Below are 27,461 nucleotides of genomic sequence, written 5' to 3'. Positions count from 1 at the left end.
TGATAAATGGATGGGCTCTGACCTTCTGGGACCCTGAATTGGATTCAGTGGAGATGAATGTACGCCTCCGATTTTAAATCGAGAGCTAAAAAAATATGCTGCACTGTAATCTGGAGCCATCAAAAACAATAATTGAAATTCAAGTATGCTTTGAATGTAGAAAGATTGGACATTTCAGTGCAATAATCTCTAGCAGCGTGAGCAGAAAGCATGTCATTATTATTTAACTCTGAAAATCATTTGGAAAAGGAACACAACATTCATGGAATGAGGAGACAGCTGAGACCTTGACTGCCTTGACAAGAGGCCTTTATTGGAGGCTTGCCATTACTACCATTACTACCTCTCATGAGGCTAACACACATCTCATTTTGCTAAACTCATATTTTTTGTTTACATAATCTTACATCTCATGATAAAATCAGGCTTAAAAGTGCAGAAGCGTAAAGTCCACATGTGAAGCAGTAAGGAGGCATCATACTGTGAGTGATGAACGACATTCTCACACTACAAAAACCTTTGGAAAAGAAATACCTGGCAATACAGGCTACGCCTGTGAGAGCTGAGCTTCTTGTTTTATCTGAAGTGCTAATCAAGTGGTAGAACTTTATTATCTGTCTCCAGCAGGAAATTTGGCTTTTTACAGAATTTCTTTTCTTTTTCTCTCTATATTTAAAATCCAAAATGTCTGTCTGTCTGTCCATTTTTTACGAGAGAACTACTTAACAGATTTAGATCGGGCTTTTTTCTATAATTTGCTCGAACATTCCGGTTGATTTTGCGTCTTCTCTCGTCACACTAAGTATCATAGTTCGCTTACGGCACCGATTTATTTTTAGTAATCCGAGAGACACGCACCACGCCGAGGGGAGGGGGAAGCGTGACATCAGGAGTGTTGAAGAGGAAAATACGCACTTTGAATGAAGGGTCTAGGAGTCGGAGGATAAGCAAACAGAGTAATTAGTTTTATTGCAAGAAACAATAATACAGGCTCAACCCAAATAGGCCAAACTGTGTTGAGCTCCAAACAAGCCAAAAATCACAGTTTATATAATCATTTCTTATCATCTTGACCTCGTTCATAACAATGCATTTTCTGTCTATTCTGACTCACTACTCCAGCTGGCTTCTCACGGGCCTTTTCTAGGCCACCGAAGTTTTTGTATCTCGTCATTCAGTATCATTCCTTGCTTCCATTATTTCCTAACTGGCTTTCAAACAACAGGTATTCCACCATGTTCCCTCTTCTCTGTCTTCTGGCAGTTTCTGTATGTCATTCTCTTCCCGCTCTGTCTTTCCGAGTTAGTCAATATTGGTGGTTTCGCTCTGAGCTTAACTAAAAAAGAAATATGGCAAATGCCTTAATTTAACTATTTACTTGACATATCTAATCCACACTAAGTTTAATGCTTACAGAAGCTTTTAATTAGTGTTATGTCTATTTATGCTAATGCATGACTTTTTATTTTCCACAGCACTCAGTTTTGTTTTAATTCTCTCCTCCTCTTCTACCTCTAGAAGATCCAGATGGCATCCCATAACTGAGCCTGCCCTTTTAATTAGCTTGTTAATTCGGTGATCAACTTCTTTTTGTCAAAAATTCTATGAGGCTTCACAGGAGAGTTTCGCTACAACAGATTCTTAACCGGGGGTCTGCGGTTCATTAGGGGTCCCCAGTAAACTTCCACTGAAAATTATTATAAAAGGGCAGCAAATAACTTAAATTATGCTACAGCAGGGGTGTCAAACTTATGAAAACTTATGCAGCCTGCTTCATTAGTATTCACAAGATGTTACATACATGTGATTGGGTTTTATGGTAATTATTTAGTATACTTTTTTACTTGTATTGGGGGTTGTTGAGATCAAAGATTCTATTTCTTTTATTATTTGCTTGAATTTTGTAATGACCCAGATGTTGTGTTTTTGTTTTGCAAGATCTCGGATGGCATTTTAGATTCATAATCACTGAAATTTTGTAACCCCATTGTTAGGTCCACTTCCCTGTGTTTCTAGATGCGTGGTTCTGATACCATAACCTGTTCTTAATCGGCGTGATGTGATACAAAAATGTTTGGGAATCCATTTCCTTATCCCAGTAATTCCCGACCTTTGTGGTATCACAACACAGTTTTTCATATGCTAGTGTGCTTGCGAGCCACCTTTCCCCCTCTGTGAATTTAGTGCGATCATCTGAATTGTGGTGACCATCAGTGAATTGAGTAGGATTGTCAAAGGGGAAATCCTGACGATTACCAGATTACCAGAACAGCAGAACGTTAGATGAATCAAACACGATTGTGAATGCTTTTCCTCCGTGGTAAATAAAGCACTACCACCAGAACAGGGGAGAGAGACGTCATCCAGAATTGGCCACGCTCCACCTGCAATGCTACTACTTTGGATCGTCGATGTGGTTGTGGGATTCCATTGGCCATGGCCTACCAGTTGGCTACAGTTTGGAAAATGCTGCATTATCTGATTTGCGAATACCAAAACACACAAAAAACCTTTGTGCAAAACATCTCACATGTTACTTTTGGTTGTGACCTCTTGCTTGTTCTCTTGTCCTTGAATCTTGTCTCTCGTTTTTAGCTTTACTTTTTTTTCTGCTCTTGCATCCTTGTTTTCCTATGTGTATCTTCTGGTGATGTTCAAAAAGTTCAACTGTCAATGCACTGACAGGACAGGATTGTAGTGGTCGCTTGCATTTATCTGTGCAGTTCCACACATCGCAGCTACTAAGCTACAGTTAAAATGGGAAACAGGCCAGCTGTAATGACCCAACCAGAAAAGTGTAAAGTGGGTGAGATGCCACACTGCCATGAAGAACATTATAGTTTTAGCGAGAAGGCAAAGAAGTGACAGTCTGACGATGGAGATGGTAGCTTCACTTCACACGCCCCTCCGTTCACTTTTTAGGGCCACACAGGTACCAGGGTTTGCCACCCTTCTGCAGCTTACCTGACTGCTCCCACCACCCTACACAATTCTTTTGTCTTTTTTTCTGGCTTGGTTTTTGTATGTGGAGAGAAAGCACGTTTTCATTTCCACTCATTTTATATGTTTTTATTGCTGACAGAAATGCTCCATTGCTGAATCCAGGGGATAACAGAGTGGCTTCTGTATTTGATTTGTAAAAATTATCCAGAGTGACTAATTCTGCATTTTAAAAATTACCTTTCATTTTTTAATATTTTTTTTTAATTTTCACAAATGCTTTCATTTTATGGTTAGTTTAAAAAGTAATACAGTAAGTTTAGTGGCATTTGTTGTTATCAATATATCTGCTGTAACATTTCTTATTTTGGCAATTACTGGTTATTATTTATCCCTTTAAATACATATTTATTTAATATTGTGACGTGTGAGTTACTGCCTTGCACCCCAAAACACAAACACAAGGCTGAGTCTCAGTACTTTAGCAAAACCAGCTTTATTCCACCTGAAACAGGAACAGCATGATTATTTATTGCAGCGGGATCTACCACTCTTCTATACACAGATACAGCAAATGGGCACAGTCGGGGCCAGGTCAGTGGCCAAATAATCCTGTTCCCTGCATTTATAATGTCCCTTGAATCACCCATCTGCGACAGGTGCGTATATCTTGATCAGCTCGTAGTTGTTTTCCGAGGTGCTCTGCTGTTGCGCTGTGAGCCGGCGGTTGCTTCGGCAATAGACAAGCAGTCCATTGCCACATTTATGGCAGTTGCGTTTCAGCATGTCGTTCCATTGTATTATGATTAAGAACCTGAGGCACTGGTAATAAATACATTTTATTTAGTAAAAACACACACAGTCTTTTTTTGAAACGGTCTATTAATTTTCTTTTATGCTTTAAAAACACAAGCAGTATAACAGAGTAGCAGCAATGTATGCTAATAAATATCAGTTAAAAAAACAAGCACATTTGGCTAGCATTGGGGACCTCACATCTTCTCTTGGCACATTGTATGGCCAAACGTTTGTGGACACCTGACAATCACGCCTACTGTATATCAGCTTATTGGACATCTGATTTCAAAACTATGGACATTAATATGGAGTTGACTCCCCATTGCAGCTTTAATAACCTTCAGTCCTCTGGGAAGGTATTTAAGTGTTTCTGTGGGAATTTGTGCCAATAGACCATTTGTGAGGTCAGATAGTGATGATGAGTGAGAAGACCTGGCTGGCCGTCAGCGTTCTAATTCATCCCAGAGGTGTTAGAATCAGTACTCTTTGCAGGCCACTTGAGCTTCTCCATGTCTTTATGGACTTGGATTTGTGGACTGGGGCACAGACATTCTGGAACAGAAGATGACCTTCCCCAAACTGTTGCCACAAGGTTGGACTCACAATTGTCTAGAATGTATGATGTCGCATTAAGAGTACCCTTCGCTGGAACCCTGAGAAGCAGCCCAAGACCATCATCCCTTGTCCACCAAATTTTAGGCCCTGTGCATCCATCAGACCACCTGATAGTGAAGCGTGATTCATCACTCCAATATCTAGCTGAAGCTTGGCATTGTGCATTGTGGTCTTAGGCTTGTGTGCAACTGCTCAGCCATGATAGCCCATTTCATGAATCTCCCATTGCACAATGATGTTGCTTCCAGAGGCAGTTTGGAACTCCATTTTGAGTGATGCAACACGATAGGCAATTTTATTACATGGTCCAGCACTTAATGGCTTGGCTCTGTAAGTTTGTGTTGCTGCTCCTCGATGTTTCCTTTTCACAATAAATGCTCTTACAGTTCATCGGGGCAGATCTAGAAGAGCGGAAATTTCACATACTGAATTTTAAAGACACTGAGCCCTTCAGTACGACCCATTATACTGCCAATGCTTGACAATGTAAATTGCCTGCCTGTGTGCTTCAGTTTATGTAGCGGTTAACAATGAAACACCTGAACTCAGTAATCTGGAGGGGTGTCCACGATACTTTTGTCCATATAATGTATCAACGTGCCTTCTTTTTTATTTCTCCCTTTCATTCTTTCAATTGTATTCCTGGTTACCTATCTTATTATTTTAAAGGATAGCTGCTTACTTACTAATTCCTTTTCTAAATCTGCCAGAATTGTAGACTTAAGAAGGGAGGTTTGTGCAAATGTCAGTGGCGTCATCCTGCTCTTATGCAGTCATTACTTACAGCTTTAAGGAATGAATGTGCCGAGACACAATGCTATTCTCATGGGATTTCAAAGTTTAATTAGCTTGCTGTTTTCTGACTTAGGTGAGTGATGATTGCTATCCAAGGGAAAAGGGAACTGGAAAGCAATTTGCTTCAGAAGAAAAATGAATGGTTTTGACTAATGCTAGACTGTTCCAGTAGCAACTTGAATTTTTAAAATATTTTAAAGAGTTCATTAAGCTTTCTTGTCAGAAACCTGCACGCCAACGTGCAACTCTCTGAGTGTACCCTTTCAGTGGCATTGTGTTTTTTACTTTTGAAATCAAAGGCTTCAAAAGGTTCAGTTTCATTTAGAACTCTTCTACTTTTTCATATGCAAGTGTATAAAATCCATACCATCATCATTGCACTCACCTAAACCCAATGATCACACGACTTCCAGCCGCTTTGACTTGGCATTCTTATTGATAATTAATTATCATTTCAAGCTTGTAAAAAGACAAATGAAGGGTATGAGGGTCAATAAGTCAGACATTCAACAAGCTTGAATAGCTGACAGCAGCTTCAAAGGCTCTTAAAGTGAGTGCCATGATTAAAACCTTGTATGCTTTGTTTCCAGCTTTTCAGGAAAATGATTATACCAAGATGCAGTAATCAGCGAAATTCATCAAATTTTGTATTAGATAATTATTTTAGTGAGCTGTAGGAGATTACTTTATGCATAACTCATGTAAGCATCCATCTATTTCCTGAATCCACTTTTTCCATCACAGGAATTGCAGCGAGCCACAGCTTAGGATCATTGGGAATAAGATGGGAACCAATCCTTAATCAGGGGGCAACACCAGGTCATAACTCCACTCAATTATATCAGGCCATTTTAAAGAAAAACAATTAATGAAAACTTGAATGGATTGAATGTATAATGTGTGTGTGTGTGTGTGTGTGTGTGTGTGGTACTTTCAACTGTGAGGTGGCATCATGGCCTCCCTGTCATGCAAGCAGCCAAGCTTAGTTAAAAGCTGGACTAATTTATTATCTGGTTTCCTCGACTCAACAAGGAGATAGAGTTAAATGATTATAGAAATGAGGCAAAGTGCTACAAGAAAGATGTGCAAGAAAGAATTTCAACAAGCTCCATTCAACTAATCTCATCTCACCTTCTCAAGCCCCTCTTTCATAGTGAGGTTTGTGGTGGTAGCAGGCCATGCAGGTCACCTGAGACTTCCCTGTCCCCAGCTACAGATTCCAGCTCTTTTTAGGCAATACTCAAGCATTCCCAAACTGGCCAGGAGATAAAACATATCCTTAGTATGCCCTAGGGTCTGTATTCAGTGGGATTTGTACAGAGCAGCTCAAGGGGGGAACGCTCGTTGTATGGCAACTGAATTCTTTTTATCCAGAGGACTTGCAACTCTACTCTGAGGCTCTCACTGGGAAGAAGCCTAATGTCTGCTGTTCATGCTCATGATCTCACTCCTTCTGTGATTGCCCACAGCTCATGACCATAAGTGAAGACTGAGGTGTAGATCATCTGGTAATCCAATAGCTTTGTATATAAACTCAACTCCTGCTTAATCACCTTGGACTAGTACAGTGAACCAGAACAACCACCACCACTTCAATCTCACATTCCCTTGGTCCTTCACTATATAACAATAACTCAAGATACCTGAACTCCTTTCACTAAGGTTAGTGGTCCAGCAGCCATACCACCTGCACTTCAGAACAGGTAATCTACCTGAAGCTAATCAACCAGTACTTGGATAGGAGACCATCTAGGAAAAGCTTGGGTTGCTGCTGGAAGTGAGGCCAGCAGGAGGTGCTTACCCTGTGGTTCATGTGGGGATCCCAATGCCCCACTGCAGTGCACTAAAATAGCACCATCCTTTGGATGAGACATAAAACTGAGGTAATGACTCTCTATGGTCATAAAAGTGTGATGAGCGTACTGGAGCAAAATGGCAGCCATTGCATCATCCAATTGGATGCTGTACATTGGTGGAGGTTGAAGTGGCTCCACTCTCTCAATGTAAAGCATTCTGAGTGTTCTGAAAAGCTATGTATAAATGCAATGTCTTCTTCGTCTTCTCTTTCTCCTCACCTCAAGAGAGCAATCCATTTTGTCTCTAAAGAGAAGTATGAGCTCAGACTTGGAGGTGTTGAGGTTCATTCCTACTACATCACGCTCAGCAGCAAATTGCTCAAGTGTGTGCCAAGGCCACAGTCAGATGAGGCAAACAGGACAACATCACCTGCAGAAAAGAATGATGTACACTGCACATATCAAAATAAACTTCAATTTAAAAATGAGCAGTATGGTTTCATGGCTTTGATCGTGACATTTGAGAAACATCTCCCCAATTGAGTACAGCAATTCATCCATGTTCTAAATGTAGAAACCAGATCATATCCAAGTAGCCTTGATTCCAGTCCATCATGTAGCATGTGATGCTCACTCATACTGGCACAGATAACATGCAAGTTCACTACACAAGCTTCAGGAAATGCAAAGAGAGAGTAAATCTTATATGAATTGATATCAGGTGTATGTTAGTACCAGTGATGAGTGATGAGAGAATCCTGCAGATTTTTTGATAAAATCACAGAAATGTTTAGGAACTTCTCCAGAACTGAACTGAAGCATCTGCCAACTACTGTATGCTGGATTGACTATTGTATTTATCATTGCACTTACAGAGTTCCAATTTTGGGACACACATTGGCCATGCCGCAAAGCAGAAGGGTGGGCCTGACTCTTTCAATTGTTTGCAGATGTGTTTCTGGGCACAACAGAAACGTCTTTTTTATTTCCAGTTATCTGACCACATGCATCACACTTTCTTCTTCCATCAAGAAGATATTAGAACATTAGAACAGTCTAGACGAGAACAGGCCATTTAGCCCAACAAAGCTCGCCAATCCTATCCACTTAGATATATATGCTGTATATCTTTTATTATTATTATTATTATTATTATTATTATTATTATTATTATTATTATTATTATTATTATATCACAGGATCTAGGTGTTATTGTGACTCAGGAAACTGGGATGGCTCTGTTAAGCTTTGCTTTGATTTGTAGATGTGGCAAATGACAATTTATGCATAATTAGCCATGTGGCACTGCTCAGCGACAAATGACAGAGCGAGCCTACAAGGATCAGTGTTACATATCTGATGGCAGTATTTATAATATTCTCATTATGGTCAGCTAGCATGCCCCTCATATAAACATACTGCAAGTTTTGTGGGGGTTTTTTTTGCACTTTGTGCAAAGTGGAAATGCAGCTGGACTGGGTTGTGACATCACACTTGTACAAAGCAGATTCGGTAGCGATGTTAGAGTATGCAAGCGTGAAAGTTCTGCACATGGTCGCTACAGCTTTGTGATGTCATGCTGGCATAACACAGCACGTTGGGGCACTGGGAAAACAATGTTCGTCTAAGCAAGCTGCATGATGCATTACCAGGAAATTGTTTAGCAAACAAGGTCACTGGTGAAAAATGCTTTGGTGAATTTCACCAATCAACACTAATAAGAACCAGACCAGTCTAGGCTGGCAAAACATGTTCTAGTGGTATCCACGTTAAAATAAAAAATGAACTGAGATGCAGGTGCACTGGATCAAAGGCATAAAAAAGTAATACCAGTCAACTGCAGGGCATAATGCAAGTCACTAATAGCCCATTAAACTAACCTGTATTGGTAATAACATACAAACTTCACACAGACTGTTCTAGGAACTGAACACAAGTCCTCAAAAGAATGAAGCTGTAGCACTAACCATTGTGTCACCAAGTTGCTCTATTACACAAACAACTGAACTAAATGAAATTTGGAATTATTCTTTAACTAAACTAAACTAACTCAATTTCAATGCTTGAATACTAAAATTTAAGGAGTAGATCAAATTAAAAGTATGATAGTGATGCAGAGCCAATGTGCTATGGTTTACAGTTGATGGTGCCAAGGCATTAGGCATCCCTAGAGAGGTCACCAGCCTATCACATAGTATTATTATCATTATTATTATCACCATTATCATGATCATCATCATCATATGGTCAAAATTATTGTATTTACTATGCAGTATATAAAGTTTAGTTAATTTGTTATACAATTCATTGCTGTACAAACTGGAAAAATAGAAAATTCTGTAAGTCAAAGTATTAAATACATCTTTCCAATATATTTTAAAAAGTCTGTGCATCATAGAAAACAGCAGGCCATGCACTGCTCCTTTGTGGAAATACCTATGGAACCGATGAAAGCAGAACAAAAGCTAACTACAGCACCCTACAATATCCATACTGTGCAGAATCTCGCATGAGAGTGAAATCTCCAGCAAGTGGGAGCCCTTATGGCCAGTGTAAATTTTTATTTGCCCCCATATGATTTATTTGTGTCTTTTTGCTTAGGTTTAGAACCAAAGACTATACGAACATTAGAAATCTGATAGGTGAGAGGAGACCATTTTGTCCATCAGGCTCTTTTGGTTAGCTAATAGCTATGTTCTCTATCTCATTTTCCTCTTCAACTAGATGATTCAGTAGTCCATTCCATACACCCACAGCTCTTAATGGGAAAAATTGCTGCCTGCATTTTATCATGAATGCACTTCTTTTTTTAAATGTCCTTGAGCAAGTGATTTATTGTTTAATGGAAATCATTTTAGTTAGTTAACTATATCAATACCTTTGTATTTTTAATGGTAGGTCCTAGGGTGACCTTAGCTTCCCTTTCAGACTGTTTACTACACAGACCTTTACAAGATGCCCTAAACCCCAGCTATAGTCCTTGCCTTGTCACTTTCAGGATTGACTGCCTTTGTAGTTAAATACTCTCCTTTTTCTCCTACATCTCTAACCCAAAGTAATTAAACAGTGTTCTGCAGAAGCAGAATGATTTTTATTCTGGAACCAGAAGATGAAACAAGAACAAAATGGAATATGCACCTACGTCAGATAACAAAGAGGCAAACCGGCCTTTCATCAAGCCAGAAACGTGAGACAAGAATCAGAACTGAAAACCTGAAAATAAGTTGGAAAATTGAGAATAAAAATACAAAGAAGTCTGCTTTAAATCTTTTAGTTTTTTTTTCCGCAACACAGATGCCCAAATGGCACATAAATTACCTTTTAAAGGGTTATGCCAACTTCTGGGAAGTTGCCTTGGCAATAACCGTCAATATTCAAAACGCTGAACAATTACAAATTTGTCATCAACCACGATGGGACAAATTAAATGCCTTAGTCCAATTCCTCGACCTTAGTAACTACAGAATAGTCACCAAAAAGTCCTATAAAAAAATATAACAATACTAATTACAAATTATAAAGTACCAAAATACACAGTAGATAAAGTGACACTTTTTATAAATCATGAACCTAAGGTTTTCAATTGTGCCCAAATGTAAGTAAAATGTTGAAGAAATATTCATTATATATAAATATAAATATTCATTGGTAAATTAACAGTGCACATACAGTACGTTGACAATGCATCTATCAAACATGCACCACGGATTCTTCCATAATGTGATACGTGTATATGTAGTTGGTCCCCCATGAATAATGAAACGTGTGCTCAATTAATAGTAACCAAGGTTCCAGATTAATAAGGCAATTAAACATGGAAATATTTAAATACTTAACGTTTTGCCTTAGTAATCCACTTTCCTTCTGTCTTTGTCATGCTATGTTTATAAGTTTGTGCTTAAGTATAGTACTTGCACCATATCTTCAACCCCTTAAATATGTGGTTTCCAACTGTGTATACGCCAAGCATATGTGTCGATATTTATTAAAATAAATGATAAAACTCCAGTTTCTGTGACCAACAACAACAACATTTATTTATATAGCACATTTTCATACAAACAGTAGCTCAAAGTGCTTTAAATAATAAAGAATACAAAAATAAAAGACACAGTAAAAAAACAAAATAAATCAACATTAATTAACATCGAATAAGAGTAAGGTTCAATGGCCAGGGGGGACAGAAAAACAAAAAACTCCAGGCGGCTGGAGAAAAAAATAAAATCTGTAGGGATTCCAGACCATGAGACCGTCCAGTCCTCTCTGTGCCCAGTCCATATACTGAATAAAGCGGAGTATGTATAATTAGCAGTTTAGTGCGTAGTCTATCAGGTGGCTCTTTGTCTTAGTGTGTTGAGTTATCTTTGGTCCAATGTAATCCATCATGGCACTTGAATGAAATGGCCAAAACAGACAACATGACATTCTGAATGGATGGAGAAGCAGAGAGAAGTGTTCTCTCACTCTCAACCCTTCATTTCACTCCAGTCTTGTTGCCTTCAGCATGCCTCTTGGACTACTGGGGGTCTGTCAACCATCTCTATTCCTGCTTCTTCCTGGAAAGAGAATGGGTGCTCATTTATCTAAAACTTGTCCTCCTTCTGGAGACTGATAACTTCTACTTGTCCACTTAATTCCATGCTTCTGATGTCTCAGATAGATTATCAAAGCAGTAGCTACTCACTCATGAGGGATGTGGGTTATAGCAAAGCACTCATGTACAGTCAGATACAATGCAAAGCCTTCAGTCCCTCAGTCCAGTTCTAGCCAGTCAGTTCCTGCTTGTTCTGGTTTAGTATTTTCAGGTGAAAGTAAACAAACTAACCTAAAATTAAATGAAGACAAACTAAACTAAATTGCCATGTTATTTAAAGACATCCCACAATGCATATGTGAAAGTCTAGCGAGTAGGTTTTTAAATGTATTTTTGTCTATTTTGAGATTTTGACATACTGTATGAGGATTCCATTTCTGACATGTATTTCACAATTGGAATTGAGTGAATAAAGTGGTTTTTGTTATCGCTTTTTAAATTTGTTTTCTCAATGCTGTTTTGAATTGTCACATAACCTCTCATTCATATTTATAATAATTCTTTGCATTTATATAGCGCTTTTCTCACTACTCAAAGCACTCAGCAATTGCAGGTTAAGGGCCTTGCTCAAGGGCCCAACAGAGCAGAGTCTCTTTTGGCATTTATGGGATTCGAACCGGCAACCTTCTGATTACCAGTGCAGATCCCTAGCCTCAGAGAGCCTTGGTGAGCTTATGATGTCCCAATAGCAATATACAGTAAGTGTAATTGCGATCGTATTGTGTGTCACAGCTCAGTGGGTAAAAATGACTTCAAGAATCTTTAGTGTTCGACTAGGCCCTAGCATTAGGATTATATCCTGTTCCGACTTTTCTTTTACCTTCGACTCCTAACTAACATTTTGCCCTTTAATTCCCGGATGGCAGGCTATTTTGGATTTCTTGATTTTGACTATTTGACCACATCTTTGTTTTGTGATTCATCTCCTAGTCTTTTAACACCAGGAAATTATTTCAAAATCTTTCAAAGCGCACTTACTTTATTTTGAAATTCATGAGGGATATCTTGAAAGAGGTACTTTTTTTGGGGATTTTATTGATTTAATTAAAATTAAATAACATTCCATACAAATAAGTCAAGTTTTACAAGACTTTGTTTGAAACAAATCAAACTGAACCCATGAGAAAGAGAGCTAGGCCAGGTTTTGAAAAAGTTTTGCACAGATCCTGTAAGTGACAATTTGATTTTTTTCCAATTTCAAATAATATATAACATCAGTTACCCACTGACTTAAAATAGGTGAGTTAGGATTCTTCCAGTTGAGCAAGATAAGCCTACGTGCGAGTAGTGAGGTGAAGGTGATTACAGTTTGTTTGTCCTTCTTCACTTTAAGCCCATCTGGGAGTCCACCAAACACAGCTGTTATTGAGTTAGGAGGGATTGTGACACCAAGGCTGTCTGAACGGCATTTCAAGATTTTGGTCCAAAATGATGTTAATTTGGTGCAGGCCCAAAACATGGGACCCAGTGCGGCCAGATCTTGATTGCAACATTTGCAGGTTGGATCTTGCCCTTGAAACATTTAGGACAATTTTAAAAAAGACAGATGTGCTTGATACATAATTTTGAGTTGAATAATTCTATGCTTTGCACATATGGAGTGGATTCTCTGCGTTGCTACCTTCAACTCCTTTTCTGAGATGTTGAGTAAGAGATCCTTTTCCCACTGTACTCTTGGATCTTTGAAAGGGAGGGACTGTAAAATGGTTTAATATATTACAGAAATGCTGTCTGAGTCCTCAAGACTGATCAATATTTTTTCCGTCATAGAGGTAGGTGGGAGGTGAGGAAAATTGGGCAGGTTCTGTTTAACAGAGTTTCTAATTTGAAGGTAGTGAAAGAAATGTGTTGCTGGAAAGTAAAATTTGAAGTGTAATTGTTCGTAGGATGCAAAGGTGCTGTCTATGTACAGATCTCTAAGTGATTTAATCCCAAATATTTTCCAGGCATTAAAACTGCATATGTTTGAGAGGGTGGAAAAAGGTGGTTCTCGCGCAGAGGCGCCACAGATAAAAGCTTCTCTATCTTAAAATACTTCCTACATTGGTTCCTTATTCTGAGTGAGTGAAGCACAATTGGGTTGTTAGTATATTGGCGATGACTTATTGGGGTACAAAGCAAGGAATATAAAGAAGTACTGCAGGATTTTATTTCTATTGTGCACTAAGCCTGTGTATGCTCGTCTATTTGTGTCCATGTCCAGGTTTTCATAGCTTGTATATTTGCTGCACAGTAATAAAATTGAAAGTTAGGTAGAGCCATGCCACCTACCGCCTTTGTAGGTTTGCTCTTTGGATACGTGGATGTTTTGAATTCTAAATAAATGAGGTTATGGTTGAAACTAATTTCTTAAAAAATTATTTATTGATGTATATTGGAATGTTTTGAAATAAAAAAGAAGCTTAGGAAGGATACTCATCTTAACAACGTTCATTCTTCCAGCTAGAGTGAAATAAAGGGTTGACCATCTATGCAAGTCTTGCTTAATTTTTTTCATACAGACGGCAATATTTTACTAATAAAGAGCCTTATGCTTACTTGTTATGTTGACCCCTAGGTATATAAACTGATCTGCAATGATAAAAGGGAAAGTGTCCAGTCTGATATTGTGTTCTTGAGAATTCACTGGGGAGAGCACACTTTTATTTAAATTGATTCTGAAACCAGAAATCTTTTGAAAGTCTATTAGTGCTGTTAGGACCACAGGCACAGTATTTTGTGGGTCTGATATATACAGTACCATATCATCTACATATAGAGAAATTTTATGTTCAAGTCCTTCTCTGATAATCCCCTTTATCTGATAAGCATTTCGACAGTGAACTGCCAGTGGCTCAATGGCGATTGTAAAAAGCAGTGATGACAAGGGGCATCCTTGTCTGGTACCATGTTCTGAACAAATGTTGTTAATACAAACTGAAGCATATGGACTGCTATACAGTAGTTTGCTCCATGCACAAATATTCAGGCCAAACCCAAATTTCTCCAATGTAGTGAAAAGGAAGTTCTATTCAACCATATTAAATACTTTTTCTGCATCCAACAATAATAATTTTTCCATGGTGTTAGACTTTGTGGGTGAATATATTACATTAAACAGGCATTGAAGATTGGAAGCTAAGTGTCGGCATTTAATAAATTGAGTTTGGTCTTGTGATATTACCGAAGGCAGCACTTTCTCAGTCCTTCTACCTAGGACTTTAGAGAGTATCTTAACATCATTATTCAGAAGTGAAATTGGTCTGTATGATGAACATTGTAATAAGTTCTTATATTGTTTAGGAAAAACAGTAATTAATGCTTGAGGTGGAATTTTATTGCTTCTAGCTTCTGTAAATGTTGCTAATAAAAGGGGAGCTAGCTGAGTTGAGAAGAAATAGGCACATTTTTTTGTTTTCCTCAGATGTTACTTTGACTTGTCATACAAAATTCTTCAGTGATACCATGACACAAGCCACACTATGAGCTGACGTGTACTCATTGTATAAATATAAATATAAATCAGACCAGTTACGTAACAGGTTTTAAGCGAAGGGAGCACTCACAAGGTAAAGGCAAAGGTACAAGGAGTTAAAACCTCAACTGGATGAAAGGTATGTATGCTTTTAATGCAGTTGAGTCTGAATTTGCATTCCCGAAGTCATGTCTCTCATGGATAAGAGCACCAGCCAGGCACAACAAACTCTATTTCACTTACAGTAGGCCCGTGCAGTTTCCCTAATCACATCGACAGAAAATCACAGCAATTGTTTACTAAAAGCTTTGTAATTAGACTTAAGTGAACATGGGACCAAACAAAGTACCTGAATATCACAAACTAAAATTCCAAGAAATGTTATTTGATGCGTTAAAGGTCCTACTCACAGTAAGTGAAAATTAGCATTTTTATGCCAGATAAAACCAAAAGTACATTTTTCTACCAGGCTGTCATTCTTCCTGTATATTGTGTTCACCACTTAATGAAATCACATTACTGAAATTCAATGAAACAATTACCTCCCAGCTTGAGAAAAAAGACTAAAAATGAGTTATTGAATATTCATTAGGCTGGAAAACACAATTAGGTTTACATGACTGCAAGTGAATTTTCTGTTCTAAAATTTAAAAAAAAAAAAACCTACGATTCATGTTTTTGTTGCTTAAAATATACTTTGACAAATGAAAAAAAGAATATTTTTAATGCATCCTGTATTTCTATATGCAAACATGAGCATATTTAATGAATGCTATTGATGTCAGTATTTTTAACCCATACTGTATGTCCCATATTTCTTGTACTGAGTTGTTTTTTGAAAACTCCATTACATTCTCTAAATGTTACCTAATGTAAAATTAATATACACGCTCATAAGATAGTGTGTATGTAGCCAAATATTAAGCATTGATATTTCAGTTACATTTATTTATTTGGCTGACGCTTTTATCCAAAATGGCTTTCAAAGTCTGAGATTCGATTGGTTACAATTTCTTTTCTTTTTCCAAATGGAGCAGATGAAGTGACATATTCATGGTCACACAGTGTCATTGGTGGGATTTGATCCCACAAGCCGAACTCCAAAGCATTAACCATTGCACCACACTGCCTATCAGTGAACAAATAAATGTGGACAAGTAGAAGGACAGTTGTGGATGTCAAGGAAGTGCTAGCAGGTTCAACCCTTTTAATCCTGACACAAATAATATCAAACAAAACTTGATGTCACAGAAGACACTTCAATAAAACGAAATTCCTCTAGTCCTTCTCGGGAGCTTTTTTCTGATGGATTGTTCGGGTCTGGAATGAGGAACCTCTCTGGTCTATTTTAGACATCTTCTCACTGCTGTATGTGAAAAAAGAGATGTCAGGATTAGCAACAGCGCCCCCTCTTGCACTAGCGTTTTATCACTTACCTCAGAATAACCTGGAAGCTGATCCTCCAACGGGCATACATGTTGTTAACTATATTTATATTATTAGAATAGGAATATGTTAATTTGTAGGCATAACCAAGGCACAAGTTGAGGAGTAGATATAAGAAAAGCCCATACTGGTAATAGAAGAGAGAGGTCTGGGAAAAAATACCAGTATAGAGTGGTAGTTCTTTATTAGAACATTCAAACAGTTGTGAGAAGAACAGGCCATTCTGCCCCACAAGCTGATCCATCTGTTCTCCTGGATTGTCCAAAATAACATGAAGATGAATTTTAATGATCTCGATAGTCCTGCTGTCCACCACACTACTTGGTCATTTATTCATTGTGTCTATGGTTCTTTGCTTGAAGAAAGAATTTCTGAAATTTGTGTAACATCTAACCCCTTAATGAGTTCCCAGCTGTGGCTCTGTGTTCTTGTTGATGAATTTGCTTTAAAGTAACAGCTGCAATCCACTTTACTAATTCCTTTTATAATTTTAAACACTTTTATCATGTCACGTCTTACTCTCTTTTTGCTTAAACTGCAAAAGTTCAACTCCTTCTATCGCTCCTCATAGCTCATTTCTGTCAGTCCTAGTTGCTCTTTTCTGAACTTTTCTCTAGTGCTGCTATGTGTTTTTTGTAATATGGAGACCAAAATTGTACACAGTACTCCAGGTGAGGCCTCACTAGTGCTTTTTGTAACTTAAATATAACCGTCTTTAGCTTGGAGTGCACGCATTGTGATATGTAACTTAGCGTCCTGCTAACCTTCTTGATCACTTCTGTTCGCTGACTGGTTGTAGATGAGGATGAGTCCACTAAGCTCTTAGGTCCTTTTTATAAGTTGAACTTCAAGTTTTAGACCTCCCATTGTGCATTCAAATCTAACATTTCTACTTCTTGTACATGATATTCCACATTTATTTACATTATATTTTATCTGCATCAGTTTCACCACAGTGTGCTAATAAACACCTCTGGGGACCTTTTCTGCCCACTGCTATCAGACAATTCGGTTTTTTCTTCTAACATACTGTGAAAGCCAACCCTGACACAGACTGACGCAAGAGGCACAAGGGCATAGCAGACGTGCATTTTTATTTTCTTCTCCCTTGTGGGAAACGCCTACCTGTTTCCCACAGGCACAACACAGTCCAAATAGCACAAGCACACAATACACAAATTCTTTTTCTTCTCCTTCTCTTTCCTCTTCCACTCCTCCCAGCAAGCTTCGTCTCCCTCCTCCTGACTCTGCCTCCTGGAGTAGTGGCTGCTGGCTCCTTTTGTAATGCAGCTAGAAGTGTTCCAGGTGCCTGATGACCTGCCTCCGGCTCCACTTCCGGGCCTGACAGAAGAGCTGCTCTGTAGGGCTCAGTAGCAACTGCAGCACCCCATGGCAGCACCCACGGATTCCAACAGGGCTGCACCAAACACAAAGTCACAGGAAACCCTCTAGGATTCCTAGGCACCGCTGCAACCCAAGGGGGCTGCCATCTAGCGCTCCAGGAGAGGTAACGCTCTGGATAGGCTGGCTCCCTGGGTCTCTCCTAGCATTGAGACGTCCCAGCTAGGCAAGGGTCCCGGCCATCCGCCACAATACTCTTCAGGCTCATTTTGAAAATTCTGCATAATATTCATTTATTTCTTTATTGATTGACTGATTAGCTCTAGACATTCTAGCACACCCCTTAACTCCAAAATCAATTTAGAAGGCAGGTTGTGAGGTGTGATTCCCAAGATTATGGGCTGTAAATTAAAAGGTTGCTAGTTCAGCTCTTATCTTCAATTGACTGTGTGAGCCCAAGTAAGCCACCTTGGCCAGCCTTTGCTTCAACTTCAAAAATGTACAGTACTTATACATTTCAAGCAGGGGTGTGGGTTGCCCACCTGATGGGGCGGTATATTCAGTTTACTTTAGTATACTGTAAAACAAAAACTCAAACCAAAACATGATGCTCTATTTAAATTGGTTGTCCAAAGAATGAGGAAATATACAGTAGCACCAGCATGTTAAGCAAAAGGATTGTCATATCACCTTCTGTGTTACGCGTAGCACAGTGACTTTATATATATGAAGTATTTATGTATGAGGTGTAGTATTGAGTGTAGTGTAATGTTTTTTGCAGCAAAGTTGTTGGGTTCGATGATGACCTTGTTTGCCTAATATCTTCCTGAAAATTCACTGTGCGGCTGGATTTAACAATTTTTTTTTTCCTTGTGCACCATGGTGTTTTGTGAGGGTAGCCAAAGTTGGATGGGAAAGCACCCAGCGTATATAATGCTAGTCCTAGCAGTGTGTAGTGTGTTGGATCAGCCGCTATACTGGAAGAAAAACCAGTGTGGATTTCATAAGAGCTGTTTTACTGGTATGCGAAAATGAGTGAAAAATGTGTGAATCCATTTAAAAACAAATCACACATGCAGAAGGAGACTTCAACTATGTGGGTATATTGGCGTCTTAAAGGTAATGTAACTTGTAAGTGACTTGTGTGTAATTTGTGAGCCTACCGCTTTACTACTATTGCCCAGAGTGCTGTGCAATTGATGATAACATGAAGGAGTGAAGAATTCTTGCGTTTTAGTGTTGCACTTATTTGGTACTGAGTGGACAATCACATCAGGGAAAATAAAATGAAAACAGCAAGCTATATTTTTCAGTTTGAGAGAGGTGAGTACCTGCTATAGAATCTATGGAGGCAAACCTCAGTGAATTCATGCTTCCTGCTCCTGTCGCCAGCATCTGCATATAGTATACTGTTATAGTTCTATTGTTTAATTCCATTTATTTTATCTCAGGGAGGCACAGTGGTTAACAATACTTACTGCCTTAGAGCTCATGCCACTCTTTGGACACAGTAAACAACCCAGCATAGCTGGCAGTCAATTCTCTAGTCCTCCAAATCTTGCCTGATCTTACATCTTGCCTGAAGAAGGGGCCTGTGTTGCCTTGAAAGCGTGTATATTGTAATCTTTTTAGTTAGCCAATAAAAAGGTATCATTTTTCTTGACTTCTCACTACATTCATACTGGCTAACACGGTACAACACCCTAGTACTCTCGTCCTCCAGAATACTTAAAACAGCAGCTCTCAGACTTTCATATTTCGCAAACCACCCCCCACCCCCCCTTTTCTACCTGGAATAATTCTGCGCCCCCTGCATAGTATAAGATAGAGGAAAATAACCCATGATACAACTAACAAAGGTATGATACTTGTGCGGTGTCGCATTATCCTATCATTTTTACTTCCATAAGACTTGCATGTGTTCGGCTAACTTCGATGAAATATTTGCATTTTTTTTTTTTTAAAGTGCTTTAACTCTTTATATATTTTTTCCGAAAAGCACACAAACCAATATTTCCACACATAATTTAACATAAAATGTTTGTTGCTATGTGTTGTGGCTGCTGTTGGTGTATGTTTGGCAACTCTTGTGGCAGTGGCTGCGAGGAGGGTGCCTCGATGGCAAGCAGGAATACACAGTGGGCCGGCTGCCTGGTTGTCCTCGCACAGCAGATGGGTGGTGGTGGCAGTCACAGTGTGACACAATAAGCTTTGTACCTCTTGTTATCATAAGTGGTGGTCCTCCCAGGCGAACACTGCTGTAGGCGTATCATCTACACAGACGTGTTCAACACCGCAATCAACTGGGGACTGATCAGCTGATGATGGAACCTCATTTTTGTTTTCAATGTCCATCTCCTGATCACTTGCATCAAATTCCAAGTCCGACAAGTCAGAGTCCGATTCAGTGATCATATGTAAAACGTCCATGGGATATTTAGTCTCTCACCAGATGTCAATACCATTTTAGAGGTTGTTCGCTCTTCGCTACTCACGCAGGGAATCGAAGGTTAAATCAACAAAGCTGCCTAACTTTCCTTCTAGCAAAGAGAGTCAAACTTAAACGTAAGGGCGAGTTTTGTCGCAGTTTACAGCTGACTACTGTCCTCTACCCCTGAATTTCGACAAAAGTCGACATCAACCCTGAAAGAGTTAATAACTGTTAAAATGCCTTGTGTGGTTTTTGGTAGTAATTCTAATCCTAAAAACAAAGAATAAATTATTTATTCTTATTTAATAATTTTTTTTATGTAAAGAAACGATTAAATATGTTTTACTTTTTAAAAATCTCGTAAACGAGCACGAGACAAATGTACAGTATTTTCATCCGACAAATATTATACCACTGTTAGTTGTATCATGAAAATAACCCTATATGCAATAAATTATTTACCTCAATTTGGCAATATTGGCTGCGCTGCCAAGGTGGTGCAGTCGCGCCGCATTATCACCTTATCTAGTGTTACCCCAATGTTTGCGGCAGATACCGATACATCTCGAACTTTCTGGATTGAAAATACACGACTATTAAAGCAGCAGCAGCAGCGGCGCCACTCGTCATAGAAACAAACTTCAAATAGAAAAGGAGCTCAGAGTGTCTCGATATCTTGAATATCAAACCAAACCTGGACAGGCTGTGTACTTTAAAGCAGGCACATATTGGTCATTACATCTATGCCTTAGAAATGTTTTATTTTAATTTTAGTTATAATGCATTCGTTGTGATTATATGCTTGCAAATTTAAATTTGAAATAAAAATGTAAAAAATCAATTTTGATGTCTTGTTCATTTATTGGATGCCCCCCTTGTACAGCTTCAGCACCCCCTCAGGGGGCCACACCCCGCAGTTTGAGAACCGCTGACTTAAAAGAACATTTGCATCCTTCTAATTCACTCAAAACTACTTCAGTTTCTCCATCCCCACTGACTTCAGTGCATTTCACAGAGTTTGGGAACTTTTCCGCGATTTCACTGAACTCTAAGCAAAGTAAAATCAGCGGGGATGTGTAATATACAGCTACTCTGGTCCTCAGGCTGCCCTCCTCACATTAGAGTTATCATTTTTAGCTTAACTACGGTACTGGCATTTTCAGCACAGACCTGTTCTCTGCTTTCTCTAGTTATGGATAAGATGCACATGGTAATGTTCCAAAAAATGTAAAAAATAAAAATCATAAGTCCTTAAAAACAGAGGCAGTAATTAAAGTAATTAGTTTATTACCCCCGTACTGCGGAATCATTTTGATCTCTGTTGGACAACAATGAAGTCAGCCTAAGGTGTCCATATAATTATGGGAAGATAATGTGGATTTTCATACTCAAAATGAGCAAATCACCATTTAATTTGCTCCTTTAAAATGAAACATCTGTGTTTTTGGGAGATTTAATTCATTTACAAAAAAATAAAAAAGCTGCACAATGGCGTCACAATGGAACAAATTTTTTATTTATTTACTCCCCAAACATTCCACAATGCACAATACTACAAAGCAAATTTAGGTGTTTGTCACTTTTCTCCATCCTATATCCACCCAATTTGCAGAATGTTTTCTGAGTAAATTGTTTTTTTTTAGTTTTTACTTATATTTTATTTATCCCAAAGATCTTCACTTATAAGAAAAAAACAAATCAGAATTTAGACCTGAACTGGCAAACACAGATATAGTTATTAAAATAATTAGATTTTCAATTTAATGACCTGTTGTCTGTAAACATATTATTATTATTATTATTATTATTTTATATATATATATATATATATATATATATATATATATATATATATAATAATACAGCATCCTAGGTATGAGTTCCTCAGTTGTACATTATCTTTGTGGAATCTGCACATTTTGAGTTGTTTTATATGACTTTTCTGTTTTTCCTCCCACATTTAACTGGTGTCACTAAACTGGCCCCGTGTGGCATAAGCACAGTTATGTGCACGAGGAGGTCCTTCTTCAGTCTCTCTGCTTTGTGTCTCATTCTGCCAGCACAGGCTCAGGCCAAACTGGATTAGAGAATGTTGTGTTGCCTTGTAATAATCATAATAATAGTAATAACAGTAATACAGGGTGCCACTGTAGTTAGAGCTGCTGTTATGCACTTGGCCATTGTTTGTGAGTAGTTTGCTCTTCTCTCAGTGTTGATGTTGGTTCTTTCCCTCAGGTGCTACAGTTTTCATGTCAAAGATATACATGTTAGAATTATTGGTGACTCAATATTCATACCATGTAATAGGGGGGCTCTTGTCTATGTTCAGTGCTCTTGGAATAGACTTGTGTTTAATACATATATGGCCTTTCACAAAATGTTCTACCAAAAGTTGCTTTTTAAGGAAAACACAACAATGGTAGAGTATCAAATATACAAACTGATCTGTATAATAAAGTTAGCACAGTTCATACAAACTACAAACAGATTTACTTTGTATAGCACCATTCACAGAAAGCACCACCACATAGTACTTAATTAAAGAAAAGAGCAAAATTAAAATAAATGCAGTAAAAAAAAATATCTAAACAATGACAAAGACAAAGCATGAAACCTTGATAGATAGTTGGAGAGTTTGAATTTTTTTTTTTATTATTATTACTGCTAAAGAGAAACCTGCAGACCAAAGCTACAAAGAAGGATGCTGGGGATAAACTGTGGAATTTTGAGCAGAACTTGTAAAGCTAGCAGCCTTTCATAGAGGACAATGCGTTTGTTGCCAATAGAGTGCTTAAGACATTCTAGAATACCTGCAAGATGGAGGACGACCAGTTGACAACAGTTCAGCAAAACTGTGACTTTCCTGTTTTAAATGACCATGGAATGTAGAGGCTTGTTTTCTCCTACTTAGAAGATTTGTTTTACTCCCTTCCATTGCCAACAAGCCAGCACCATTTTAACTGCTGAGGCTGATTTCTATTTTACTGTTCCAGTAGTTTGCCTGAATATGTACACTTATGTATGTAAATATTACAAGGTTTATGTTTTACTGTTTCTGTTTGTGATCCTCCTAATATGTGTGTCTGTGTGATCTATCTATGTCATATAGTACCAGTATCTATCTATCTATCTATCTATCTATCTATCTATCTATCTATCTATCTATCTATCTATCTATCTATCTATCTATCCATCTATCTTATCTTATCTTATCTTATCTTATCTTACCTGTTGTGGTTGAAATTTAACCTCTTATTAAAGAATGAAACATCCTCTAACAGGACAAATCAGTTATCAGCAGGAGAAGAGCTGTTCATTGTATCTTTTAATTACTCCTCTGCAAAATGTCTTGGAGGGAGCATTCATCAAAAACATTCAGTTGCAGCAGCCTGTTCAGAATGATCAGAGAAACAAAGAAAGGAGGTTCATTTTATAAACTACTAGGGGGTTTGCCCCCTGCTCACTTCGCTCGCCAACAAACCCAAGCTTGAGTCTCTGCCGATCGTGTTGTAAAAAGGGGAGCTGAATGCACTCCAAGGACACGCGGCCGATCCTTTGAAATCCCCTCTTAAACGGAGATACAATGGGAAACAAATAGTTTTTTTTTACCTCCTCTTTGCTCAATCAGGTGCTGTTTGCTGCTGCTGCTGCTGCTGTGCTTCGAATATTTAAAAGCCTGGACAGCGCAGCTGTCTTACTCTTTGTGTTTTATTTCCAGCCCTAAGCTTGGTTAAATCTCTTGGCACAAAGTCTTGTCTCGCGGGACTTAAGTTCTTGATATTTTTTAGTTTATAAATTAAAAACGGAATAACAATCTGAAAATATAACAACATCGCATTAATGTTTGATAATTTCTGAAATGAATGATAGCAAACATATATATGTAGGTTTTAAAATAAGGGTGACCAAAAACGTCACATAAAATCATTGCACTTTTAGGCTTAGGATTATATAAATAGAGAGTAGATTGAATTTACATATAGTGTCAAACAATGCATTTATTTACTCTGGCTGGTTCATTGCTTTACACCCAAATGAATGGTATAAAATAAAAGTCTGTTATATTATAATGTGGTTCTTCTTTATACCCTTGAATTGAGCCACCACCCTTGAAATTTCTTGCATATTACAACTGTCTGTTCCATTTCATGGCTGCACTCGGGTCCTAATGTGGATCCTGAGTTGGTTTGTCATGTGGTGGGTGCGGCAATGCACTGTATCAGTGCGTGCTCCTAGCCTCTCTCTCTCTCTCTCTCTCTCTCTCTCGTTCCATTGTTCACAGGACATCTGCTGGCTTCTTAGTCGTCTCTTAGTCATCTTTCAGTACAGTTTGTTGTTCACTTGACCTTTATCTGATTTCTGACATTTATTAACCCTTTATGCTATTTCTTTAAGATGAATGCTCTGTTATCCTAAAATTATTCTTCCACACTATCTATCTATCTATCTATCTTGTAGTGTCTTTCATATCTATCTATCTATCTATCTATCTATCTATCTATCTATCTATCTATCTATCTATCTATCTATCTATCTATCTATCTATCTATCTATCTATCTAGTCTATTTGTATTTATTATAGCTGTCTATCTATGTGTAAGTGCTCTGAGCCCGTGCTATAGTGGAATAAACTGAAATTTATCAATATAAGCTAGAATAATCAAAAAGTTCAAGAGGACAAATTTGAATTTGGAAGTCAAGACAAAGGGGCCTCCTGGGAAGAGGAGTTCTAGAGTCCCACAGAGCCGAATGAGCCTTTGCCAAGAATTGGGTTATGGGGATTGGGAGCAGTAAGCATGGCAGTGCCAGGTGCTCTGCTGTGTCGAGCAGGTCTAGATGGTACAGTATGTGCAGCCTAAACTAGTACTAACAGCTTTACAAGTCAGCATCAGAATCTTCAGTTTCATCATGGAGGCTGACACAGAGGAGCCAGCTGAGGTCTAATGTGGTTACATCATCTGTTTGGGTCAAGACTCCAGCAGCAGCATTGTGAACCTTTTGAAATCTTGATGACAGCCTGCTTGTAATAATTATGACTTGCTTGCTTTGCAGATGTTCTTTTATTTTGCTTATATGTTTCATCACTTGTGTTTTTCTTTATGTATTTATTTTGAAGGAAGTGGATTCCGTCCTGCAGTTTAGTCCAGCCGATTGTTAATAAATCTGTAAACACATTTATTTTTAGGATCCCGGGCCTCATACAGCAGCCAGCACAGTCACCTGGGCTCTGAACTCCGCACGCTGCAGTCCCCAGAGCACCATATCGACCCGATCTATGAGGACAGGGTCTATCAGAAACCCCCTATGAGGAGTCTCAGCCAGAGTCAAGGGGAACCATTGCCACCTGGGCATGTTGGCACATATCGTACCAGTACAGGTAACTTCCAGAATGATCGGCAACTCCTTTGTGTAACACTGTCTCCAGTCTGTCCGCATGTCCTCGTGTTGAGTCACTGCATCCCATTCATCTGTGTGTGTCCTCATTGCCATAATCACCACCTTTGTACCGAAGCCCTCACAACGCCAGGTGAATTCTCATAGACAGCTTTCTGCTATCCACCATAGAGGAAGTGTCAGCCATTTCGCATAATCTACAAAGTGTTTCCCTTTGCAATTATGCCACCTAATTTCTGTTTAAAAACACAAATCAAAATAGTGTCTCTGGTTGATTATGTTTAGAAGCAATCAAGCAGCAATCAAAGTTGCTTCAAAACTTGTTGCTTTCTAACCCCATTTTGAATATACTAAAGACCAAAAAAAATAAAAACTAGCAAAGAAGGGAGACCAGAAACAACAATCTGAATCAACATAATTACCCGTAGGATTGGTGTAGCCTTTGTCTTCCGCTCACATCCAGAGATGTGTCTGCAGCTCCTGTGCTATAATTGTGCACTCCCTGGGGCTGCATGGTGGTGTAGTGGTTAGCTCTGATGCCTCACTCCTCCACCAGCACTGTCTCCAGAGACATGGCAGCTGAGTTAGGTTTATTCACGGTGGGGTCATGCCTTCTACCCCGCGCTGACAAACCTAATATGGAAGGAAAAAACAAAAGGAGGGAAGGATACAATAATGCAGAAGCTCAAGTCAACTCTAGTTGCTGCTCCATCTTTCATGTCTGTCCGTGTGCCCCTGGATATGAATGAACCGCTGATGTTCCTTCATGCCCAAGGCATCACTGTGCATCACTAAGCTTTTTAATTGATTTGTAAGTTGTTAACGTATTTATTTACTTGTTTCTTTGTTTGTTTGTGTGATTATTTGTTTTTTTGCAATGTATTCATCATGATTTAATTCTTTCGCTTCCGAATTTTCACTTGGCAACTACTGCGCGCAGAAAACTGCTCTTTTTACTTTACGTATTATTATTGTGTACTTAGCTGACACGTTTATGAAAAGCAGCTTACGAGTTGAGGATATATTACAATTGTTTACAATGGGGTTTTTTTTTAACATTTACAAAATCAACAGGTTAAGTGATTTGGCAAAAGTCACACAGCGAGTCACAAGTGGGAATTATTATTATTATTTTTTTTTTAATTTTTATTTATTAATTTTATTACAATCAATACATAGCAATCAAGTTTTTACAAAAAAATTATGTTAAGAACAGATCGATCCCCACCCCTGAGAGAGAGAGCAAGCCAAACTGTGTAAAATTTAAGGCTTGTAAAAATACCTAAGTTAATAAATTCTCTGTGCTTTATGAACTTATTTTAAAATATTACTGATTAGATCCTGCCATGTTTTGAAAAAAGTCTGTACAGATCCTCTTAACTGAGTATTTGATTTTTTCCAATTTTAAATAGTATAACACATCGGTTTCCCACTGACTTAAAAGAGGAGAGTTTGGGTTCTTCCAGTTTATCAGAATAAGTCTGCGTGCCAACAGTGTAGTGAATGCAATCACAATTTGTTTGTCCTTCTCCACTTTAAGCCCCTCTGGAAGAACCCCAAACACAGCTGTTAATGGGTTAGGAGGGATTGTGAGTCCAAGACTGTCTGACAGGTAATTAAAAATTTTTGTCCAGAATGATGTTAATTTGGAGCAGGCCCAGAACATGTGACCTGTTGAGGCTGGGACTTGGTTGCAACGTTCGCAGGTTGGATCTCGCCCTGGAAACATTTTGGAGAGTTTTAGTCGAGACAGATGTGCTCAATATATAATTTTGAGTTGTATAATTGTATGCTTTGCGCATATGGAGCTCGAGTGAATTCTCTGCATTGCTACTTTCCACTTCTTTTTCTGATATA

General features: G+C 38.4%; 1 protein-coding gene across 7 annotated transcripts in view; it reads left to right on the top strand.

Annotated features, from left to right (window-relative positions):
* LOC120530167 (catenin delta-2) overlaps positions 1-27,461 on the top strand; it is a 1,616,252-nt gene that overhangs the window by 1,048,636 nt on the left and 540,155 nt on the right. For 6 of the 7 annotated variants that reach the window (XM_039754393.1, XM_039754398.1, XM_039754395.1 and 3 more), the window contains one exon: positions 25,396-25,587. The exons of the other annotated variant lie outside the window; for it this stretch is intronic. In XM_039754393.1, coding sequence (XP_039610327.1) covers positions 25,396-25,587 — 192 coding nt within the window. The remainder of the gene's footprint in view (positions 1-25,395; positions 25,588-27,461) is intronic. 7 annotated transcript variants of the gene reach the window in all.

The sequence above is a fragment of the Polypterus senegalus genome, chromosome 5 (genome assembly GCF_016835505.1).
Source record: "Polypterus senegalus isolate Bchr_013 chromosome 5, ASM1683550v1, whole genome shotgun sequence".
NCBI classification, from domain to species: Eukaryota; Metazoa; Chordata; class Cladistia; order Polypteriformes; family Polypteridae; genus Polypterus; species Polypterus senegalus.
This window is presented reverse-complemented; position numbering and strand designations above follow the sequence as displayed.